The sequence below is a fragment of the Pan paniscus genome, chromosome 15 (assembly GCF_029289425.2).
Source record: "Pan paniscus chromosome 15, NHGRI_mPanPan1-v2.0_pri, whole genome shotgun sequence".
Lineage (NCBI taxonomy): Eukaryota > Metazoa > Chordata > Mammalia > Primates > Hominidae > Pan > Pan paniscus.
In genome coordinates, this window is record NC_073264.2 from 48,229,642 (window position 1) to 48,255,131 (window position 25,490).

The 25,490-nt window shown below is 36.6% G+C and overlaps 1 protein-coding gene across 5 annotated transcripts in view; it reads right to left on the minus strand.

The window, feature by feature from the left end:
• MDGA2 (MAM domain containing glycosylphosphatidylinositol anchor 2) overlaps window positions 1-25,490 on the minus strand; it is an 847,276-nt gene that overhangs the window by 258,408 nt on the left and 563,378 nt on the right. For all 5 annotated transcript variants that reach the window (XR_004666173.3, XR_004666172.3, XM_034937505.3 and 2 more), the window contains one exon: window positions 10,945-11,214. Coding sequence is in view for 3 of the 5 variants with exons in the window: in XM_034937505.3 (XP_034793396.1) it covers window positions 10,945-11,214 (270 nt within the window). In the remaining 2 variants the exon portion in view is untranslated. The remainder of the gene's footprint in view (window positions 1-10,944; window positions 11,215-25,490) is intronic.

A 25,490-nucleotide genomic window follows, 5' to 3' on the forward strand; every position in this document is an offset into this window, starting at 1 on the left:
ACTGATTTTACATAAACTTTAAGATAGCAGAAAAGAATATATCTCAATGCTTTTAAATTAATTACCTTATTTTGAATATTGAAATATAATTTACATACATTGAAATGTTGATGTCTTAAATGTATAGTTTAATCAATTTTAACTACCGTGATTATGGACTTTCAATGCGTAAGGTTTTTTTTTGTTTGCTTTTTGTTTTTTGTTTTTTTTTAAGCAGTCACTAATTCTTGGTTCATCTTAACAGATTGTTTTGGCTAAGATGGATTTGAATTACTGGGTTGATGATTTCCATTCTCATACAGTTTTCAGAAAAGTGTATTTGTTGAGCCAACAAAGTAAAAAGAAGAAGAGAAGATTCTTTGAAAACTAAAATTAAGAAATTATCCTATAGAATCTAGAAAAGGAACAATTAAAGAATTATATTTGATTAAATCTATTTAGAAATCATTGGAAGCATTTAGAATGAGCACTGGCATTGGAGGAATTTGAACAGAATTCAAAGAGACAGAAAAACACGGCAAACAGAAAATTTGTCAGGTTGCTAACTCAATTAAAAATTGTATGTAAAATCTCATGCAATTCAAAATTGCAAAAATAATTTTTAAGCATTACTTTTAAATCATAGAATAGAATGTACACATTACTTATTTTTTGAAAAGATTCTATTATTAAAGATAGAAGTTAAACATAGTTTTTTTTACTTTAAATAATTATCAATAGTTTCTAATACTTCATAAATAAGAAAATGAAGCAAGTTCAAAAAACTAGTTAATATCACCATCCTGGGCAGCAAATGAAAGAGACATTTTATTTCTGAATATGTAGATACTCTCATTTTTCAAAGCCCAGCTAATTGGCACCATCCTCTGAGGAATTTTTTCCATCTCCCTAATCAGAATTAATTGTTTCTTCATCTGAGATTTGAACAACACATTGCCTATTCTTCAGTTGTGATGTTAGTTTATTCTTTTGCATGCCATATGGAGAGAGTTGCCCTGATATCTTTGTGCATAAGTGTATGAACTCTATGGCCTCAGGGACTTTTCCCTTATAGCAACTGACACAGATATAGCATAGAGCAGAAATTTTTAAAATACCTATTAAAGCATCACTTGCATTTATTTTCCTGGTTTAATATCCTGATGTAAATAACCAATACATAATTTTTTAGAGTAGAACTTCATCAGGAAATTAGTGTTCTTCAATAATTATATGTTAATACATGTGAATCCATAAAGACATGTGTCCTCCTGCATTTGTAATGGGCATGGATCACAGAGCATTTTGCTCTTATAGAATTATAGATGGTTGGCTGGGTGCGGTGGCTCACACCTGTAATCCCACCACTTTGGGAGGCCTAGGCAGGTGGATCACCTGAGATCAGGTGTTCGAGACCAGCCTGGCTAACATGGTGAAACCCCGTCTCTACAAAAAAACACAAAAAATTAGCCAGGCATGGTGGCGGGTGCCTGTAATCCCAGCTACTCTGAAGTTTGAGGCACGAGAATTGCTTAAACACAAGAGGCAGACTCCACATCAAAAAAAAAAAAAAAAAAAGAATTATAGATGGTTAGATGGTTAGAGCAAATCTATCTTAAAGTTTATGTACTGCAGTTTCTTAGTATCACAGAGAAGTAACCAAAGGCCTATTTACATATATATGATGTCAGAGCTAATTTAAGGCAAAACCAGAACCGATCACAGATATCTTGTCCTACACCTTCCTGCCTATAGATCATTTAGTCCAAACTAAATCTGGTAAGCCAGTGAATTTGGGAATTAAGTACCTGCCACAACAACGGAAAAAATGCTGAATTATGCGTTTTCATATTAGTATTCATTGTCTTGGTACTGTTTTACAACTGTAGGGTATCAAAAAAAAAAAAAAAAAAAACTACCAAGAGTCTCAAAGAAACTAATGAAAGAATTTTAAAAATGTTAATATTTGAATAAAATCCCTCTTTTCTGGACACTAACCAGTGCTGACTTTTAGAGCACTACTATCATTTTTAAAAGAAAATTGAAAGATTTTCTCTTGGCTAGAGTAAATATGACGAGAGACTCCATTTACTAAGTAGGAAAACTTAAAAGTTTTAATAAAAGAACCATGTATAACTAAGCTGCCTGAATATCATTACATAAAAGTAATTATAAGATTTTTCAATATCTAGACAAAATTTTTTATTTGAAATTATAATTCTTCATAAATTATTTTAATGAACAAGGATAAGTTAGTTTTACTTACAAAAGGAAACTCAGCTACCTAAATTCACATGAGAACTCCTGAATGATAATTTTTAGATTTTATATGGCATTGATTAATTTTTAAAAGATAATAATGAAACCATTTTTGAGCTACAAAGTAATAAAATAAAATTCTCTCTGGTGTTTTGGGGAGGTGTAATTACTACAGAATATTAAATTGGGAAAAGAGAAATAAGCACTTAATCTGCATGAATAATTGGGACACCTGCACACAGCAGACAGTTCTGCTTTTGGGGAATGTGAAGGCATTGGTTTTCTACAATTTTAGCCATCATCATTATAGTTTTAATAATGAAAGATTGTGTAACAAAGCTATTGATGAGTAAAAATTAAATTTGATGAATCTAAATGCTTGGGAAGAACTACACTGGCCCAGTAACTGGAAATTCACCACTAATTTATATTCAGAAACACATATGGGCTATATTTGATCAAATCATTCTGGGAAATTACCAATTAACTCTGATTGACATTCTGATTAATAACTTAAGATATATACCTTTCAACAAAAACAGTGAGCGCCCAATGATAAGTATACATTGTATTTTCTTGCTTATGCTGAATGTTTTAGTTATGGGGATATTTTGTATCTTTGTCTTTAGTGATTCCCATTGATATCTTCCAGTAACTACAAATTCTTTAAAAGTTTTGTACAGTCATTTGTAAGAAAGCCAGTGACAGTCAGTTCTATCAAGTCCTTCAAAATATAATGATATTTAGAAAATCATAAACTGTAAACACTATGTTAGTTAGAACTTGACATTAAGTAGGATTATGTCCACCATTACTGGAGGAAAAATACTGATTAACAAAAACAGAATTTCCTTCAATTAAAAGAGGCTGTATATTTGGGAAAGAAAACAATGTTACTAAGAAAAATGTCTGAAGACTGAGTATTATTGAGATTTTTTTTTCCTGAGTATAAAAAGAAGGGATTCAGAATCTGGAAAGAATCCCTAGTACATCTTTGGCAATGCAAGAATAGAGGAAATAGAAAAGGACTATTATCAGTTCAAATATTTGGGAGAAAATTAAATATTTGTAAAAATTTGGCTAAAATTTGAATGGCTCCTTGGCTAAGAAAATGGCCCTGGAAACTTATTGTGTGGTCTCTGAATCCCAGCTCTATTATTTAAATAAAGCTTGCTTTGGGGAAGTTACTTAATGCTCTCTCTTCTGTTTTAGGTTTCTTTTTTGTTTGTTTGTTTGTTTGTTTGGAGATGTAGTCTCACTCTGTCTCCCAGGCTGGAGTGCAGTGGGGTGATCTCAGCTCACTGCAGCCTCCACCTCCTGGGTTCAAGCAATTCTCCTGCCTCAGCCCCCTGAGTAGTTGGGATTATAGGTGCGTGCTGCCACACCAGGCTAATTTCTGCATTTTTTAGTAGAGACAGGGTTTCCCCATGTTGGCCAGGATGGTCTTATTTTTTTGTATTTTTTTATTATACTTTAAGTTCTAGGGTACAGGTGCACAACCTGCAGGTTTGTTACATATGTATAGCACATATATACCATGGAATACTATGCAGCCATAAAAAAGGATGAGTTCATTTCCTTTGTAGGGACATGGATGAAGCAGGATGGTCTTATCTCCTGATCTTGTGATCCACCTGCGTCAGCCTCCCAGAGTGCTGGGATTACAGGCATGAAGCACTGCGCCCGGCCTTCTGTTTTACTTTTGAAAAAAAAAAAGAGAATAATAATTTTTTACCTGATAACTGTATTAAGATGGTTAAAAAGTTAATGCATATAGCGTTACTGGTAGCCTGGTACACAATAAATGCTCAATCAATGTTAGTTATTACTATTCTCTAAACATACTGGTACACTCAAATGTTAAGAACTTTTAATCATAAAACTTTGGAATTATAAGTCTTTTTGTAATAAGCATAAAGATAATTTAGAAATATTAGCAGTGCTAATATTTGGCATGTTTCAGTCAAATAAGTTCAGAACAAATTATTTAATATTAAAATTCATATTTAAAGACTACAATCCTTTCATGTTGATAAACTAGAATTAGTTAAATCATCACTTTTTGGAAGAGAGTTATAATGTTCCTGGAGGTTACAGCATATTTCTGTGCAGTTAGGAAAGTGAAATTCATGCCTCACTGAATACACATTGACTTCTTCCACAAAGGTTAACTCTATTTCAATATTGACATACTTCTTTACTTCTTTATATTAGGACTCTTAGATCCTAGCCACAAAAAAAAAATGCTGAAATAATTCTAAAATTAATAAAGAGCACATTTCATTGATTCTAAAATCATTTACAGTGTCATTTTGCAGAGGCCATGGGTTCAAAAATGGAAAAAGTAAAGGCCTAAATGGGTATCAAGACGTCATGAGAGCATGATGTGAAGAATATAGTTTATGAAGTATACTGCATACTACAGTGGCTTTAAAACGTGTCTGTTCCATAACAGGGTAGAGATATTTGACCCTTCCAGAGACTGGGCCAGATAGTGTCACTGCACTGAAGAATGGAATACAATAATGATACTGTAGTTCTTCAGAAGCTACATTAGAAAAACCCATGCAGTTCTTGGAACACTTGGCCTGGCAGTCTTATAGAAGTCTGGCTACCTTGAAGCTGCCATGAGAAGAAATCATGTAAAGAGACAAGAATGAGAGAGAGACAAAGAGAAGAGACAGACAGCCCCGAGGAGCCCAGCTGTAGGAGCTTCTTAGTCCAGGCACTAGTTATTTGAATAAAAAAGCACTGAAGATTACTGCAGACCTAGCCACCCTCTAGCTGCAATTATATGGGATACCCTGAATTTTTTAGCTGAGCCTCTCAACTCCCAGATTTGTGAACAAAACAAATGATTATTATTGTTATAAGCTACTCTTTTGGGATGGTTTGTTACATAGCAATGAATAATCAGAACAATGTGACCTTTCAAACAAGTTGGTCACATCACACAAATTATTTAATGATTGAGTATGGACATGGAATTTTCTAACTTTGCTTAAAATCATTTAATACTTACTTAGGTTATCAAAGAGTCATATCCAGAAAAGAAATCTAATATGAGCTGATGAACTTAAAAAAGAGATTCTCTCACTAAACACATGTTTATTGAGCATCTACTATATGCTGGGTAATATTCTAGGCTCCAAGACTACATCACTAAATAAGACAACAGACAGACAAATTCTTTACCCCTATAGTCCTATTAAAAAGCAGACAATAAGTAAGGAAATATGGATAAAATAATTCCAGGTAGTGATGTGATAAGAAGCAATAAATCATGGTATGGAAATTAGAGATATGCTATCTTAAGATAGGGGAATCAGAGAAGGTGTTTACTAGAGGGTAGTATTTGAAAACTAACATTCAAAGCAGAAAGACCAATGCGTCTAAAGTAGAGCAAGTAAAAATGGGAGGCATATGAAATGATGATGAGGAATTTTAATTCCATTTTGGGTGAGATGAAAAGCCATGGGAGGAATCTGATCAGGATAATGAGATTTTTTTTTGTTATTTCTGAGTGCATAGTAAGAATTTTCCAGCCTTCAAGCCATTGGGTATAGGCATGTGTCTGAGTTCTAGTCAATAGACTGTGACTGGAACTAATGTATATCTGCCCATAAAAATCTCCCATGTATGCCCATTCAAGCTCCGTCCCATTTCCCGATGACAGGGATGGAGGCAACATCCATAGTAACCTTAGCAGCCACAAATTGAAGATGGCAGAGACATGATCAGCCCTGATACCTGAATGACCACATGGAACAACCTTCCCACCACACACACACAAGTACACTCAGCAGCATTATCAACTAGTAAATACTCTGTACTCTTTCATGAACAAAATCTGAAGTTCTTTTGAGTAATTACATGTATGGGTATATTTATTAACTTAGCCCAGGCTACTTTATCTAATATAGCAGGTGAATTTCTAAAAGAGGGGCTACAGTGGAAAGAATAACAATAGAAAGACTATTTTAATCAACCAGGAGTGATACATCGATGATTTGGACATGTGTGGTAGCAGTGAACATGGAAAGATAGGATCCGATTAAAAGTATATTTTGAAGATAGAACCAGAAGGACTGGCTGATAAATCACCTTCAAGAATGCAGTAAGAAAATTTGAAAATTCCTCTAATCCTTCTACATTTTTGTAAAACTAGATGATAGAATTTTCCTGGCTCACTTTTACCTGAAAATAGAACACACAGAATTCCATAGTAAGTGCAAAACAGACCTCTTTCTTATGCAGAATTTTTGGAGAAAGTGGAAGAAATCTCAAGCCATGATTCTTAGACTTTATAGACAATTAAAGGTAAAAGAAGAGTAAGAAACCAAATTTAATTAGAAGGATATCTTTAGAGAAAACTGTGAGATGCAACTTCTTCCAAACCCAAGGTGGAGAAAGGAGAACCTGTCTGTTTCATCTGAATCATACTGAGGAGCTTTCCATGGGACCTGTCAGCTTTGAAATATTTTCCCTCCAATGTTGCCTGACTCATATCTGAAGAAACTAAAACCTGTGTGGCAAGAGAACAGAGGTAGTACACTGAAATTTATGTGCTCTCATAGTCTATTGGTAAGCATTTCCAGCAGACAGATGTGAGTCTCACAGGGAAGGGACATGACCATGTATTGGGCTCTGTTTAGTTGGCTGCTTAGAGGAAAAAGGGAGAAGCCGTCAGCAGAAAAGGGGTAGGGGTACAGCACAAGATGTTCAGGAAATGTGGCATATTCATGGACTCAGGGAAACGCCCATCATTGGACACCTCTCTTTGATCTACATAGATGTATATATCGTCTAGGTAGAGAAACTTTCTAAGGGTCCATTAACATGTCACCAAGGAATTGGGGAAGCTTTATATAGAGAAGATCTTCATAGCTCACTCTGAGCTAGGGTGGTCAGAACCTATCTATCAGGCTGGGGTTGGGTTAAGTGGAGAGGTAGGTGGAGAGGTAACAGACAAAAAAGCCAACCGTGCTCCATCTCCCTTTCTTACTTCAGGTCTCCAGCCAAAGTGGACCCAAGTTGGGGAGGGGAGAAATTTTTGCATTAAATCAGGTTTAGAATTATTACTATTTTGGACCATGCATCCAAAACACTGAACTAAATGTGGGTTTGTGATTTGAATATACTACAGAACATTCAAAGAGGCCACTATACACTAAAATACAGTAATGTCTTGGTATTTTGAACCATACATGTTCAACACAGTGATTTAATTCAAGAGAGAAGAGAGATGTAGGCATTTCTAAATAGAATGAATCATGAAAACAGAGACCTTTACATGGAAGTGACATATCTAACAGGAGTTTGGAAAGCATTGAGCTCAGGGCGTACAACACGTGGCTAGGAAATCAATGTAACATTCCCTTCAGGTGTATTAGGCAACTGCTTCTCTCCTAACTTATGAGAAATGTAGCTCAGACACTGCAATTTCTTAAAAAACTATAAGAAAAGGCATCGATGCTACATTAATAAATGTTCTCCCAAAGTAGTAAACCATGTGAGATTTGTATTCAGTTTTCTACTTCTTATCTACATAGAGTGTTATCTCCATTATTTACTTTACACTCTTCTCTATTTTTAAAAAAGTAGAATAAAGAATTCTGAAATGTTTCTTGAATTTTATTTCTATCAGCACTCTACACTCTTATTCTGTGCATGGACATTCTTAAATGAGGATGGGAATTCGATGCACAAAATATCTTTGTGCTTACTCAGAAACCTGGTCCATGGATCCTGATTTAATTACAGAGAAGAATGAGAGGAGATAAACCTAGATTTCTATATCTACTGTATCCATGACACAATTAATCTAAGACTCACAGAGGTCTACACATTCAGAAGCCTTGAAAATAATTTATTTGATGTAATAAAGAGAAAACTGTTTTCCTTGACTGAATTTCTTGACTTCTGTAGACCAGAAATCAGATGCCTCATATTATTGTAGTGGTTTTTCTCCCCACAGTTTAATCTAGGATCCTTTAAAACCAAGGCTACTTCTATATTCAGTAAGATTATATACAAACTTGATTTTATGAATTATGTGAATGCCACTGCTGAGAAGTCTCACTGGCAATATAATATGATTATGCAAATGTACACATCAGACAAATTAAAGGCATAAAAAGAAATCATAAGATTGAAGAAATAAATTTTTAAGGCTTTGTTTATTTCAGGTCTTTCATGTCAAAGTTGGAAACTTTCTTTTGTAAGGATACAGGTGAAAACTGTTAGGTAGGGTAGAGAGGAGAAAATCATCCTCTAGACACATATTTGTTGTTCACTGGGTTAGTCCCTTACAAAGGGTGCATAAGCAACACAGATATTTTATACTGGACATTTTGCCAGTTGTACATGGATTCAATATAGTTGCAAATGATCCCATTATGAAAATTAAATTCAATGCATCATTTTTCTCTAACAAGTTACTGTTCTTGATAAACTAATGGAATAAAAGATTCTGCATTGTATTCATGGCACTTAAGGATAGATGTTGCAGTAATTTAATATTACACTTTAATCATTATACTTCAATACTTCAATGCTTTAATCATCATACTTCAATACTTTAATAATCACAGCAAGATTTGGTAGACTATTTTATGCCTACTTAGAAAAGCAAGTATTTTTAAAGCAAACAAAAAATAGAAATAAAACAAACACCGATTACAATACAATTTTTCTATTTCTCTTTTAAAAAAATGGGGTAGAGAGAGAAGAGAATCTGGTTGCTCACTGACTCAAGGCTTAAAATGAGCCCCATTTCTCAATACTAATATTTTAAAAATAAAAGTTGGATACTTCCATTGTGAATTCTTTGTTTTCTATATATTTCCATATACGATTACTTTGTATTTCTGTATTCCATAAAGAACTGTAACTCCTTTGAGGGCAGACATTTAGTCACTGATCTTTGCAGTCACACTCATGCATTCCTTACATTTGCTGAGTCCTTAGCCCATGGTAGTTGTGCAGTAGAAGTTCATTAAACAATTGAAATAAAGAGCACATTTCATTGATTCTAAAATCCATCTTTATTTTTACATTTTAACAATTCTGAGATCAGAATGCCTCTTACATTCAATAGTCTGCCATGGTTGCTATTAGTAATCATGACCTGACTTAAAATAAAATCTCAGAGGCAGTATTTCTCCATAATTTGGAATTATTAATGCTCTTAATGACACAAGAACAATATCGTATAGAAAACCATGATCATCAATGACCCTGTAATAAAAACTAATTTAGAAGTCGAGTTCTGAGTGTGAACTATTATAAAAAATTAAATTATTTTTGCTTTTATTGGCCTTTTTATGCAGGCCAATAAATGACATATTTTTTAAAAAATCAAAGTATAAACAAATTTAGAAGAGCTTTTTCAATAATCTTCTATCTCATAAGACATTATGGTAGTTTAACTGGCAGTATGTTTTATTTTGTTTTGATATATAAAATAATCGTACATGTTATATATGTACATATGTACATATAATAAATATTGTATGGTATACAATTTTGTGGCAGATGGTACGCTATTCATAGTGTTTTGATTTATACTGTACCTTGAAATGTTTTGAATAGAGTATACTTTTGTCAAATAGCATATTCCTAATAATTTGCAAAATAACAGATAACTAAAACCACCACAATCTATATTCACAAAATCACAAGTGTTTATCTCTATACATTTGATTATGTTTTGCTTCCATCATAAGTAATTTTCATTTGCGTGTTCAAAAGGTCATCTTCAGCATATGGATGTCCCTTTTAACTTCAGAGGCCTCAGTGTCCACCCTCCACTTCCAACCCAGGACCATACCAGGTGAAGTGAGATATGAAGAAGCATATGGTCTCTTTGTACATCTGCCTCAGAACTTCTTTCCATCTTCCAAAATGGAGAGAAAACATGCCTAAATGGTGCCAGCATACTAGCTGGTAATGACCACATTAGAACAGCATTGCTACTTTGACTTAGTGACTTACATTTTGCTTCAGTTCCTCAAATAAGCATTGCGTCTTCTATCTCTGACTTTTCTGTCTTTTCTCAATTTCAATCTGTCAAAACACTACTCGACCTATAAGACCTAGTACGAATGTTATTAGATATTCCCTAATAACCTCAGCCAGAAGTGGCTATACATTTTTTAATTTCTATATCTTTTGTTTATTCTTTTAGAACACCGTATCATATGACTATTGATATATATTATTTTCACTATCTGACAGTGGAATCCTGAGTACAGGGTAATGTTTGATAGATCTCTATATAACCTCACAATTTAAAGCCATGATTGTAATAGGGGCCCAATAAAAGTTTATTAAATTGATAAATTTACTGAATTCCTAAACTATTATACAATCAGTGTATATTTTACACAGTGAATGTTTTATGCTGCAAGCCACATTTTTTCTTTCAATCTTTTTTTAGCTAACAACATATTATAAAAAGCATTTGATGGTATCACTAAGAATATGTTATGAAAGCTATTCAACGCATATATAAAGCACTGTTATTAATCTTTAACCTGTTTAAGTTCCACTTATAATTACCCACCATTATTATTTATACATGATTTTATCTGTATTTTACAGATACATGCAATCTTTGAGGAGGTAATTTTATATCAACCATTATTTGCTTTTTGAGAGCCTAACCTAGGAATCTACGTCGTAACATTCTTTCAGCAAACTTACCTCTCACAATGATGTTGGTGGACTTTTTTGCAGGGTTTCCCACATTATTATTGGCAATGCAGCTGTAAGTACCAGCATCATCTGAGGTGATGGCAGGTATGGTCAAAGTTCCTCCATTCAAAACAGTCTTTTCAGGCAGAGTCCCAAAGGACCTGACCCAGGTGAGAGAAGGTGCAGGCTCTCCTCCTGTTGTAACACATACTAATGTTATGGCCTCTCCAGGATTTACAACTATAGGATCATCCACCAAGAGTTTAATTGACGGTGATGCTAAAAGACATAAACAGAAGAACGTGCACCTATTTAGATATGCTACAACTAGAATTCAACAGCATGCATTATATTAGTTCATTCAAAAAATTAAAATGAAATATAGTCCTCTTTTGCCAAAATCATACTGTATTACTCAAATTTAAACAAGATTTAATGGTTTCATATTTTAATTAAATGGTATAAACATGTAGAACTATATTAAGAATCTTACACATAGAAAGGGGAAATAAAATTTATGTTTCCTGGATTATTGTTCTGAAATTGGAATAATAAGCATGATTAAGGTTTTAAAACAAAATATCCCTTTCTTTTTTAATGCTGACAATCATCTTCTGTTTTTGTCATTCCCAGTACAGATACTGCAGATATTCAGTCCTTGTATTTTCATGGTGAAGATGGTTAATTATTTATTTTTTGGATCATTCTGAGATGAAATGATAAATTTTTGCAATCTGAATACAACCAAGTGACAGATAAAGTCATAGATCACCCAGGCTTTTACCATTCAGTGAGCCTGATTTTTGTTCTCGAAAGAAAAAAATAAAATCATCTAATTCTAATGCAGTGTCCATACTTCATCTCTAACCTCTTCACTTACAAAGGTCTAGGCAGTGAGCTCCTATAAACACAGCTTTAAAACTTAGAAACAAACATTCAAGAGCTCAAACAGCCACCAAACCATGCTTGCCACTACTGTTTGGGTTATAAAAATCCCTTACTGAAACAAGTCTTTTGTAATCTTTTAGGTTAAAAAATACAAAGATAAACATTCATTCAGTAGAAAAAGCTGTGTGCAGCCTTTTCATCAAACACTCCAAATAGAAACTGTACAAAAACTTTATTCACATATAGCACTTTTTTTTCTGCTTACACTGCCGTGCTAGCCTAAATAATGCATCCCTAAATAAAAACAGGAGAAATACATTATAATGACATTTCAAGTGACACATTCAGAAATATTTTGTCAAGGTTAGAGCTGTATTGTATGAAATCAATCTACATCGGAAATATTTAAACTGTTCAATTGTACTGTGTTTTTAAAAATATATTAACTTCAGCTTAGAGTTGAGGAGTGTTTTACTCAGAATAAAAGCTAGACTACTTGTGAAGTTCAAAACTGTCTGCCGTGTTTGAAAAAAAAAAAAAAAAAAGCCAGAAAAGGCAAGAAAATAATTTCACATTACAGTTCTATGGGAAAGACATGAAGTGCCTGTATGACCTTTTTAAGCATCAATGTTTCATGTTGAGTCTTCTAACATCACTTTAAATAATATGGGAATTTTTAAAATGTCATACTATTAGCCCTTCTGAGGAGTTAATATGAAATTATAAATATTTATGATTACAAATCTGTTGGTAAATGCACATCATGAAAAAAGTATGCAAAAGTTGCCATATTTTGGTGAAAAAAACCTCAAAGAGTTATTTAATGTTAAACTGATGGAGGACAGTACTAATTAAATATTCTGAAAATAGATATTATACTTAATTATTAATATATCATCATGAAGAGGTAAAGAAAACCTCTATAGCCTGACTTAAGGTAAATAGCATAATCATACACAAGTATTTGATTAAAATATAGAGATCTCAACATTTATATCATATTAACAGATTAATTTCTTTTACATCACATTTTAGTCAAATTAAAAGGCCCAAAGCCTAAAGGCCATTAACAGCATATATTTGGACTATGGACATACCCAATGGTGACATTAAGTCCGGGAATATTTGCCCCTGAAATTGATTTGTATAGGATGAGTTGTTTTCTATTAGATATTATTTAACGCAAAAAAGCTTAATTTCAAAGCTCAAAAAATAATGCATATATAACAAGATCACTGTTCTAACTATAATACATTTTAGAACTACCTTCACAACATTGTTAAAAATGTTTTCTTCCAAATTTGACTTGGAAACACAGTATTGCTCAAGTTACGTTTATTGATGGTGGCACTTATTTTATCTGATTATACCTGAAACTAAAAATAGCCCAGATAGACCACAAAACAGCTAACAATTTCAAGACTTTAAAAATATTTGTATATATTTTAATACCAAAATTTGCTAGCTTTAAATTTCAAAATAGAAAAAAAAGTTGAAATCATTGTCATTTTGTTCTAGTATTTTACTTTTTATTTCATAAATATCAGCTTTTTAAAACCATAAGGCTTTGCTTAAGAACCAGAGACATTCAGATTTATCAAGCAAGCTTCAGTGTAAATCATGTCGTTGAGTAAAAACTGATATAGGAAAAACATAAAAATATTTTTGTCCATTAAAATATTTTAAGGAAAATATTTCATATTGGATGAATCATTTGCTAATTTGGGGGTATACAAAGAGTAACATAAAACATTATAGGTTAGTCATTCTCTTCTTATAGGTTTCCATAGCTACCCCTGCCAATTTTTTCTTCATATTACCTTGTATATTAGCCAGGCTACCAATATGACTCTTCAGCCAGATGAAAAGCGTCATGATTGCATTCTCTGAAGTATTATATAATGTGATAGTTAAGTGGTAAGAGTACAAATTCTAGAGTAAGGTACCTGGGTTCAAGTCTTGACTCTGCCGTTTAATACCTGTGTGAACTTGAGCAAGTTCTTTGTTTTCAGTTGAGGGCCTCAATTTCCCATTGTTGAAATGGGGGAAAATAATTGTAACTATCTTGAAGTATTTAGATAATTTAACATGCGTAATCTAAAGTCCTTTTGATAATAGCTAGTACGAAGGATGCACAAAGTGTTTTCTTTTATCATTTATTTACCCTCACAGCCTAGTCCAGTGCTTGGAACTTAGTGGGTGCTTAATAAATATTAGTAACACGAGGCAGTAAATGGGAAAATGAATAAGTGAGTAACTACTATAAAATATGTGGTCACTATAGAATACAGTTATTCTGATTGCATACTGCAGAAATATCTCCACCATTTTGACTTTTGAAAGTCCTATACCATATATATAAAACATATTTAAATACATCTCTACATTTCAAATAAATAATTATTAATTTTGTTTTATAATATTTTTATTTGGAAATTGAAACTATTGTTTTTCAAGATTCAACATTTTCCCAGGACCTTTAAAAGCTCATGGGCAAAAGGTACTATATCTATGTTAGCACTTGTGCAGGTAAGTGATACTTTTTCACAATGTCCTGAAACTGCCCAACCACCCTCATTCTATCCATTACAAGCTTCTTCTTCTGCACTTATATGGGTATATAAGACATGAAGAAAGATAAAGTTCATTTTACTAAATCATGTACATAGCCACATGTACATGTTTAGCATACGTCTACAGCATGTGTTAATTGAATTATCTCATTACTATATAAGGATAAACATGGAAGGTCATAGAGGTCATAAATTCCCTTATTACCATGAAAAAAGTTCACTGTTCTAAAAAACAATTACAGAATGTAAATGTCCATTGATTCATCACAGCAACATGTGAGATAGATTATTAGTTTATTCTCATTGATAAGCAATAAAAAATTAAACATGAAAACTGAAATGGGATAAGGAAACACTGGATGAGACAGTATGAAATATTTATTTGAGATCTTCATCAAACCAAAATGAAAAATGAAAAAGGTGAAATACGTAAAGTAAAAAAGAGGGAATCTTTCTGATTAAGCAGAGCATTTATATTCTAAATTATAGATTATTTTAAATGTTTTATAATTAGTGTCAAATCATGGCTCCAATTACATTAAAATAATTCCAACTACACCACCAGCTGTAAACATTCTGTATGTATGCAGTGCTTAAAAATGACTATGGTGCCAGTCAGAATACCAGGCTGGTAGTCTTCCAACATGTAATAATGGAAGGCACAGGTCATGATAGACATTGCCACAGAGATTTGAGTCTCCTCGTAAAGATCAGGATGCCAATGTTCTAGCATGCTTGAGGTGCTCTGCAGTGGGGATACTTGATGAATGGAGGGACAGTAGATAGGTAGATAGGTAGGTAGGTAGGTAGGTAGGTAGATAGGTAGATAGATAGATAGATAGATAGATAGATAGATAGATAGATAGATAGATAGATAGAAATTGGTCCTGGAGAGGCATAGTGATTTCAAATGACAAGAAAATAAGAGAAGAGAGAAAGAAAAGGAAAGAAAGGAAGGGAAAGGGGAACAAAAAGTCTGTGGTTTCTATTTTCCAAAATCATGAACTCTCAATAGAATTTCAATAACTGCAACATAGAAAGTATATTTTAGAAAATATCTTTGAGAAAAAGGAATTCTTCCTATTTCCCCATAAGCACCTCTTCTCCTGGCAAACAAAGTTTTCTTGGACTGAGCAACAGACACTTCAGTGGGTCCAAGAGAGGAATAACTGGCCTCTTGACACCCACACCAAATCCCAAACATCTGGATATTCAAGATCATAGGAGATCAGTTTGTCCCTTCCTATCTGAGGTCACTGAGTGTGGCTGCCTATATAGACAAGGACATAGTCATCTCATGGAAAAGACTCCATGTTCCAGGGAGACAGCTCCCAGTCCCATAATGGTGGAATGGAGGGAGCAGAGAGACCAGCTAGCACTGAAAAGTGCCAAAAACAATAGGAATGAGAGAAGTCTCAGGAAATATATGCCTGTCAAAGGATTCAGATATCATGCTCCAGGCCTTGGTACAACAGCATCTCCTGGAATTTAAATTAAGTGGGAATTCCAAATTGATAAAGTTTTCTGAGGTTATGGCAGAATAAAGAGTTGAAAGAAAAAATAATACTGAATTATGAAATAGTAGAGACGGATACATATTTTTCAAACCCAAGTATGTATACTGGGGTTCATGCCCACTAAAAATTGTAGTGATTCAGTTCCTCATGATGTCTTCTTGGTGTGTGACACAAATATTTAATTTGGGGTTAAGTAATAATACATTATGTAGAAAGAAAATACTATTTTAGCAGGTCATTGACTTCTTAGGTGCTTTGTTTTTGCCACTACCTAACATAATAGGTAAATATGAAGATAAGCATCCTTTTTTAAAATCTGAAAGCAGGATACAGTGTTAATCATCTTTACATTCTTACAGACTTTGGCTCTCTGTAGATCTGGAGCATTTAATTATGAAAAAGGAACCCAGCTTTCCATCCAGACTCTAAGCAACTTAGTATAAAGCAGTTAACAATTGTATAAACCTGCCAATTGCCTTGAATTAGAGATATTCTAATTTAAGCTCAAGACTTTTTTTTTTTTTTTGAATGGAAATAGTCTGAGTATTATAAAGTAACCTAATTCACAGAGAAGATTGTGAGGAAGGAGAAACACACACACACACACACACAAACACACACACACAAACTAACTAAATAAATAATAAAACAGAATAAACGCCAATTTTAAAATGCTCAGGTAGGAAATATCTGCTTTAGTTTGAAAGCAGGTCCTGGCACAGCAGTTGATTTGGGCTGGGATCACAGGAAACATATTGAAGAAGCAGAAAAGGGCAAAACAAGGAAGGAAGAAAAGCCAGTAAAGGGTCACTGATGAGCAGGTTATCACTGTGGGAAACTTGGCTCCCTGCTGCTAGGAACCCTCTGAGAGACCAAGTCAAGGGCACCTCAAAGCTCTCTATCTGAAGAACAAGGAGCCTGGCTCAGGTGCTTATCTATCAACTCCTGTCCCTCATTAATTGGGAATTATTCTCTGGGCCTTAACTTTCCCATCTCATGCCCTGGCCGAACACATTCCTGCATTCAGTGAAAGTTCTCAGATCGAAGAATAAATATGCAATCTGTCCAAAGAAACTGCAGCAACCTCCAGGCCAGGACAGGAGGAAAGGCAAGACACCCACTGTGTCTGCTATGACTTTGTTTCCATGTAAATCCAGTGATCAACGAGTGGCTACATGGAGACAATGTGTAAAGAGTAAAGAAAGAACAAGGAAGGGGTAGGTGGTAAGTGAAAGCACCCTTATCAATGAAGATATGGGTGAAAAATGAAATAATGAGAGCACAGTATGAATTTAAGAGAGACGAGGTAAAAATACACAATTAAGTTTCTGCTTCTGTTCCGTGACTCTACATTATTTAAACCATAGAACATATACATATGCTAAACAAATTAAATCCAGCTTGTATGTAGAGAAACATGCTTAAACTGTGCTTATAGATTCAAGGAATAGAAAAATATTTCTCTTGGAAGAACTAGTCACTTCACTGTGATGAAGATATCACTGTACTTTCATATATTTCATTGAAATTCATTTTCAACAGGTATTTCATTGAAATATAAGTAGCAGTGAATATTTCACAAAATAAAGATGAGATAATATATTAGAAGTTGATATGAAAACTCAAAATAATCTACCCATTTATGTGGAGTTATTATTCAAATACTATCCTTCACATATTGATTGACTCTCATGAAGCCCAAGATTGGTATCATGCTGGGAAATTCTATTTAAAATGATGCTCTAGGAAATAACAATATTTGAAATTGTATTCATAAACAGTTTTTAATGTAGGAGTAAACTTTTGCTACAGATATTGAAGCCAACATGCATTTCTCATTAATATTCACAGGACAGACATTTATGGAAATGATTGCAAAGGCAGAATACTGTTCCTTTTTGAAAAATTGCATAACTTTTAGGAAGAGATGCGATTCATATGACCATGGATCCTAAATGAGAGATTCCCTAGATGGGTTTTGTTTGCCTGGCACAGTATCTGTTGTTGTTGTTATCAACAGTGAATGAATGCCTTTAGGCATTGCTTGTTCTCCCTAGTGCAATAGGTTCCCTACCCATTCATTCATAAGTATTTCTACAGCATCTGCTAGATATCAGGCCCTGTGATAGTAAGCTGTGATGTATCAGCGAACAAGAGAGTCAAAGAATCCCTGCAGTCAGAAGTTTACAACTTAACAAGAAGAGAAACAGCACACTCTGCATGACTCTCCTTGTCTTAACTGACTTTGTATGTTTACTTCACCTGCCTGTTCTCTGAAGTCATATGCATTTATCAGGCTTGACTGGGATATTTATGTCATTAGAGCACGGTGAGCAAAGAAAACTGCCAAAAGTTACATTCTTCAGTAAACTAAGACTTTGCAAAATGTAAGTGACACTTATGCTTCTCAGGCCTCTGAGTCCAAGCCAAGCCATCGCATCCCCTGTGACTTGCACGTATACGCCCAGATGGCCTGAAGTAACTGAAGAATCACAAAAGAAGTGAATATGCCTTGCCCCACCTTAACTGATGACATTCCACCACAAAAGAAGTGTAAATGGCCGGTCCTTGCCTTAACTGATGACATTACCTTGTGAAAGTCCTTTTCCTGGCTCATCCTGGCTCAAAAAGCACCCCCACTGAGCACCTTGCGACCCCCACTCCTGCCCACTGAGCACCTTGCGACCCCCACTCCTACCCGCCAGAGAACAAACCCCCTTTGACTGTAATTTTCCTTTACCTACCCAAATCCTATGAAACGGCCCCACCCTTATCTCCCTTCGCTGACTCTCTTTTCGGACTCAGCCCGCCTGCACCCAGATGAAATAAACAGCCATGTTGCTCACACAAAGCCTGTTTGGTGGTCTCTTCACACGGACGTGCATGAAATTTGGTGCCGTGACTCAGATCAGGGGACCTCCCTTGGGAGATCAATCCCCTGTCCTCCTGCTCTTTGCTCCGTGAGAAAGATCCACCTACGACCTCAGGTCCTCAGACCGACCAGCCCAAGAAACAAACATCTCACCAATTTCAAATCTGGTAAGTGGCCTCTTTTTACTCTCTTCTCCAACCTCCCTCACTATCCCTCAACCTCTTTCTCCTTTCAATCTTGGCGCCACACTTCAATCTCTCCCTTCTCTTAATTTCAATTCCTTTCATTTTCTGGTGGAGACAAAAGAGACATGTTTTATCCGTGAACCCAAAACTCCGGCACCGGTCACGGACTGGGAAGGCAGCCTTCCCTTGGTGTTTAATCATTGGAGGGACGCCTCTCTGATTATACACTCACGTTTCAAGGGTGTCAGACCACGCAGGGACGCCTGCCTTGGTCCTTCATCCTTAGCGGCAAGTCCCGCTTTCCTGGGGAAGGGGCAAGTACCCCAACCCCTTCTCTCCTTATCTCTACCCCTTCTCTGCTTTCCTGGGGCAGGGGCAAGTACCCCTCAACCCCTTCTTCACTCTTAGCGGCAAGTCCCGCTTTCCTGGGGCAGGGGCAAGTACCCCTCAGCCCCTTCTCCTTCACCCTTAGCGGCAAGTCCCGCTTTCCTAGGGGGCAAGAAGCCCCCAATTGCTTATTTCCGCACCCCAACCTCTTATCTCTGTGCCCCAATCCCTTATTTCCGTGCCCCAACCCCTTCTCTGCTTTTCTGGAGGGCAAGAACCCCCCACCCCTTCTCCATGTCTCTACTCTTTTCTCTGGGCTTGCCTCCTTCACTATGGGTAAGCTTCCACCTTCCATTCCTCCTTCTTCTCCCTTAGCCTGTGTTCTCAAAAACTTAAAACCTCTTCAACTCACACCTGACCTAAAACCTAAATGCCTTATTTTCTTCTGCAATGCCACTTGACCCCAATACAAACTTGACAGTAGTTCCAAATAGCCAGAAAATGGCACTTTGAATTTTTCCATCCTGCAAGATCTAAATAATTCTTGTCGTAAAATAGGCAAACAGTCTGAGGTGCCTGACGTCCAGGCATTCTTTTACATATCAGTCCCTTCCTAGTCTCTGTGCCCAGTGCAACTCGTCCCAAATCTTCCTTCTTTCCCTCCTGCCTGTCCCCTCAGTACCAACCCCAAGCGTTGCTGAGTCTTTCTAATCTTCCTTTTCTACAGACCCATCTGACCTCTCCCTTCCTCCCCAGGCTGCTCCTCGCCAGGCCGAGCTAGGTCTCAATTCTTCCTCAGCCTCTGCTCCTCCACCCTATAATCTTTTTATCACCTCCCCTCCTCACACCTGGTCCGGCTTACAGTTTCGTTCCGTGACTAGCCCTCCCCCTCCTGCCCAGCAATTTACTCTTAAAAAGGTGGCTGGAGCTAAAGGCATAGTCAAGGTTAATGCTCCTTTTTCTTTATCCCAAATCGGATAGCGTTTAGGCTTTTTTTCATCAAATATAAAAATCCAGCCCAGTTCATGACTCGTTTGACAGCAACCCTGAGACACTTTACAGCCCTAGACCCTAAAAGGTCAAAAGGCCATCTTATTCTCAAAATACATTTTATTAGCCAATCTGCTCCTGACATTAAATAAAACTCCAAAAATTAGATTCCGGCCCTCAAACCCCACAACAGGATTTAATTAACCTCGCCTTCAAGGTGTACAATAATAGAAAAAAGTTGCAATTCCTTGCCTCCACTGTGAGACAAACCCCAGCCACATCTCCAGCACACAAGAACTTCCAAATGCCTGAACCACAGCAGCCAGGCGTTCCTCCAGAACCTCCTCCCACAGGAGCTTGCTACACGTGCCGGAAATCTGGCCACTGGGCCAAGGAATGCCCGCAGCCCGGGATTCCTCCTAAGCCGCGTCCCATCTCTGTGGGACCCCACTGAAAATCGGACTGTTCAACTCACCTGGCAACCACTCCCAGAGCCCCTGGAACTCTGGCCTAAGGCTCTCTGACTGACTCCTTCCCAGATCTTCTCGGCTTAGCGGCTGAAGACTGACACTGCCCGATCGCCTCGGAAGCCCCCTAGACCATCACAGACGCCGAGCTTCCGGTAACTCTCACAGTGGAAGGTAAGCCCGTCCCCTTCTTAATCAATACGGAGGCTACCCACTCCACATTACCCTCTTTTCAAGGGCCCGTTTCCCTTGCCTCCATAACTGTTGTGGGTATTGACGGCCAGGCTTCTGAACCTCTTAAAACTCCCCAACTCTGGTGCCGACTTAGACAATACTCTTTTAAGCACTCCTTTTTAGTTATCCCCACCTGCCCAGTTCCCTTATTAGGCTGAGACACTTTAACTAAATTATCTGCTTCCCTGACTATTCCTCGACTACAGCTGTATCTCATTGCCGCCCTTCTTCCCAATCCAAAGCCTCCTTTGCATCCTCCTCTTGTATCCCTCCACCTTAACCCACAAGTATAAGATACCTCTACTCCCTCCTTGGCGACCGATCATGCACCCCTTACCATCTCATTAAAACCTAATCACCCTTACCCCACTCAACGCCAATATCCCATCCCGCAGCACGCTTTAAAAAGATTAAAGCCTGTTATCACTCACCTGCTACAGCATGGCCTTTTAAAGCCTATAAACTCTCCTTACAATTCCCCCATTTTACCTGTCCTAAAACCAGACAAGTCTTACAAGTTAGTTCAGGATCTGCGCCTTATCAATCAAATTGTTGTGCCTATAAAACCCGTGGTGCCAAACCCATATACTCTCCTATCCTCAATACCTGCCTCTACAACCCATTATTCTGGTCTAGATCTCAAACATGCTTTCTTTACTATTCCTTTGCACCCTTAATCCCAGCCTCTCTTCGCTTTCCCTTGGACTGACCCTGACACCCATCAAGCTCAGCAAATTACCTAGGCTGTACTGCTGCAAAGCTTCACAGACAGCCCCCATTACTTCAATCAAGCCCAAATTTCTTCCTCATCTGTTACCTATCTCGGCATAATTCTCATAAAAACACACGTGCTCTCCCTGCCAATTGTGTCCGACTGATCTCTCAAACCCAAGCACCTTCTACAAAACAACTCCTTTCCTTCCTAGGCATGGTTAGCGCGGTCAGACTTTTTACACAAGAGCCAGGACCACACCCTGTAGTCTTTCTGTCCAAACAACTTGACCTTACTGTTTTAGCCTAGCCCTCATGTCTGCGTGCAGTGGCTGCCGCTGCTTTAATACTTTTAGAGGCCCTCAAAATAAGTAGAGGCCTTTCCTACAGGGTCTGAGAAGGCCACCGCAGTCATCTCTTCCGTTCTGTCAGACATAATTCCTCAGTTTAGCCTTCCCACCTCTATACAGTCTGATAACAGACGAGCCTTTATTAGTCAAATCAGCCAAGCAGTTTTTCAGGCTCTCAGTATTCAGTGAAACCTTTATATCCCTTATGGTCCTCCATCTTCAAGAAAAGTAGAATGGACTAAAGGTCTTTTACAAACACACCTCACCAAGCTCAGCCACCAACTTAAAAAGGACTGGACAATACTTTTACCACTTTCCCTTCTCAGAATTCAGGCCTGTCCTCGGAATGCTACAGGGTACAGCCCATTTAAGGTCCATAACACCCCCCCAAAAATTTTCGCTGCCCCAACACTTCAACACTATTTTGTTTTATTTTTCTTATTAATATAAGAAGGCAGGAATATCAGGCCTCTGAGCCCAAGCCAAGCCATCGCATCCCCTGTGACTTGCACGTATATGCCCAGATGGCCTGAAGTAACTGAAGAATCACAAAAGAAGTGAATATACCTTGCCCCACCTTAACTGATGACATTCCACCACAAAAGAAGTGTAAATGGCTGGTCCTTGCCTTAACTGATGACATTACCTTGTGAAAGTCCTTTTCCTGGCTCATCCTGGCTCAAAAAGCACCCCCACTGAGCACCTTGCGACCCCCACTCCTACCTGCCAGAGAACAAACCCCCTTTGACTGTAATTTTCCTTTACTTACCCAAATCCTATAAAACGGTCCCACCCTTATCTCCCTTCGCTGACTCTCTTTTCGGACTCAGCCCGCCTGCACCCAGATGAAATAAACAGCCATGTTGCTCACACAAAGCCTGTTTGGTGGTCTCTTCACACGGACGCGCATGAAAATGCTGAAATCTATTCACTGAACAATATAAATAGAATGTGAGCAAAAGTCAGTGAAGCAAAAAAGATGATCCCCGTGTATAAGCTATACCAATAGTTGGGGTACTAATACCTAGCAGCTTGAAAGGTCTTTATAAACATTGACAAGGTATGATGAAGAAAAAAATTAGCACTACACATATCTCCTTCCCTTGATCAACAATCCTTTACTGTTCTTTCCAACAGGTGAGGTCCTGGCAAACTTGGTCTCATTCAAGTTTACAGGAAGCTGAGCATTCACTTGCTGCAGAATCCCAGAGGGTCAGCTCCCATAGAGAGAAAAATCCAAGCTAAGCATTTCCAACTGAAGTGTTTGTTGTCCATAAAATTTTCCTGTTATTAATGGAAAACACCAGAATTTTAAGCATAGTACTAGACTGTAAAGACACTTTCACCACAAAATCAGCAGAGCATGAACTTTCTATTTCTTCTACCTGGAATTCTCTTCCAGTGCTTGTCCACTCATTAAACCAGTCATCAGGCAATTTATCATGCTCAAATAACAATAACAATTCTTCACCAAAATTTGCAGCTTTTGTCCAGACCAACTGAGTTGCTTCTTTCTTTGTGTGAGAATAGCTCTTTATAATACCCCCTCATTAGGACATTTGCCCCTATGCTTTCACTGTGAGATATTTAGGAGTAGGACATCAGAGTAAAAAGGGTAGTGTTTTTCATCTTTGTACCACCAGCACCCAGAAGAATATTTGACAAAGAATAGGTGCTCAATAAAATTTTACTGAATAAAAGAAAGTTGAATTTAAAAATTATTAAACCAAAACTCCATCTAAGCTCTGAGTATTCATCAAACTTAATTTAAAATGATCAAAAGGCCAGGCACGATGGCTCACACTTGTAATCCCACAATTTGGGAGGCCAAGGCAGGAGTAACACTTGAGGTCGGGAGTTCAAGACCAACCTGGCCAACATGGCAAAAATATGCCTCTACCAAAAATACAAAAATTAGCCAGGTGTGGTAGCACAGACCTGTAGTCCCAGCTACTTGGGAGGCTGAGGCACGATAATTGTTAGGATCCGGGAGATAGAGGCTGCAGTGAGCCGAGATTGTGCCACTGCACTCCAGCCTAGGGAGACAGCGAGACTTTGTTTCAAAAACTACAGAAAGTAAAATAAAATAATCAAAAAAACCTACAAACACTGTGAAATAGTGTGACAGATGATAAGAATTTCATGAGCCATTTATTGACAAATTCTAGTTATGACAACTTGCAAGTTATTTCATTGTTCTACCCATTTAAACTTACCTATGTTTTATATTACTAACAAGGAGATGGCAAAGCATTTATCAAAATGTAATGCACCACTCCCAAAAAAAATAAATACAGTGTACTGTTTGCACTCCTTTGTACTTATTTGTTCATTTATACCATTGAACATTATTTTTAATAAACCATGTAACTCAGCCGAATGTTGACTCTGAAACCAAAATAAAGGCTAGGTGGCTTTTTTCACAAGAGGGCTAGTATGTACACACTTTAATGGGGATTTAGCAAATTAGTCAAGATTTAAAGCTCTTTTCTGAGTGTAAAATAGCAACAGCAGAAGAGATAAAGACATCACCTCTAAGACCATCTGGTGTTGATCTCATAGCTATAGTTTTTACTTTTTCATTTTGTACCATATGGAAAGGTACTCTCCTACTGGGAAAAATATTTTGTCTGAAAAAGATTAGTTTTCTTTTTCATAATCCATTCAGGGGACACTTTATCACAGTGTAATATTTTGAACACCTTTATGACTCTGTAACTTTATTTTATAGAAATTTTGGCTAACATTTATTTATAGCCAATCTTAAAGGATAATGTTGAATAAATTTAACTCTGCTGGGCCTCTGTTTGCTCTTCTAAAAAGTGAGAAAATTCTGGTACATAATTTCTAAAGGATTGCTTAGAGCAAGTTTTTATCATGATTAGGAAAACATCTGCGCATATAGCCTCTTAATCTATGATATATCTATGTTTGGCTACTCAAATGTCTACATTGGTTCCATGATATAGCAAAGACTAAAAATCACATCAGGGGATTAATTAGCTAGGCCAACAATTACTACCAAATAAACTCATTGTAAATTTAGAGATGTACGTATGTTCTATTTTAAGAAAAAATCCTAATTCAACATATATTTATTAAGTACCAATTGCATACCAGGCATTGGAGATGTTAGAAAAAAAACAGGCCAAAATCCTGCCCTTGTGGAGTTTGTAATTAGAAGGAGACAATTATAGCCCTTAAAATGTCCTAGACATTCTCCAAAAGCTTTGCATATATTAACTCATTTAATTATAGGAGGTAGGTACTATTATTACTTTATTTTATTTTTTACCAAACTGAGAAACCATTTAGAAACACTTTTGATAACCCCTAAGTCACACAGCTAGTGAAAGGTGAAGCTGGGATTCTATTCTAGGGAATCTGGCTTAAGATGAACGTAAAAGGCTGTAGGTAAACTCTAATGCAAAATAAACAAAA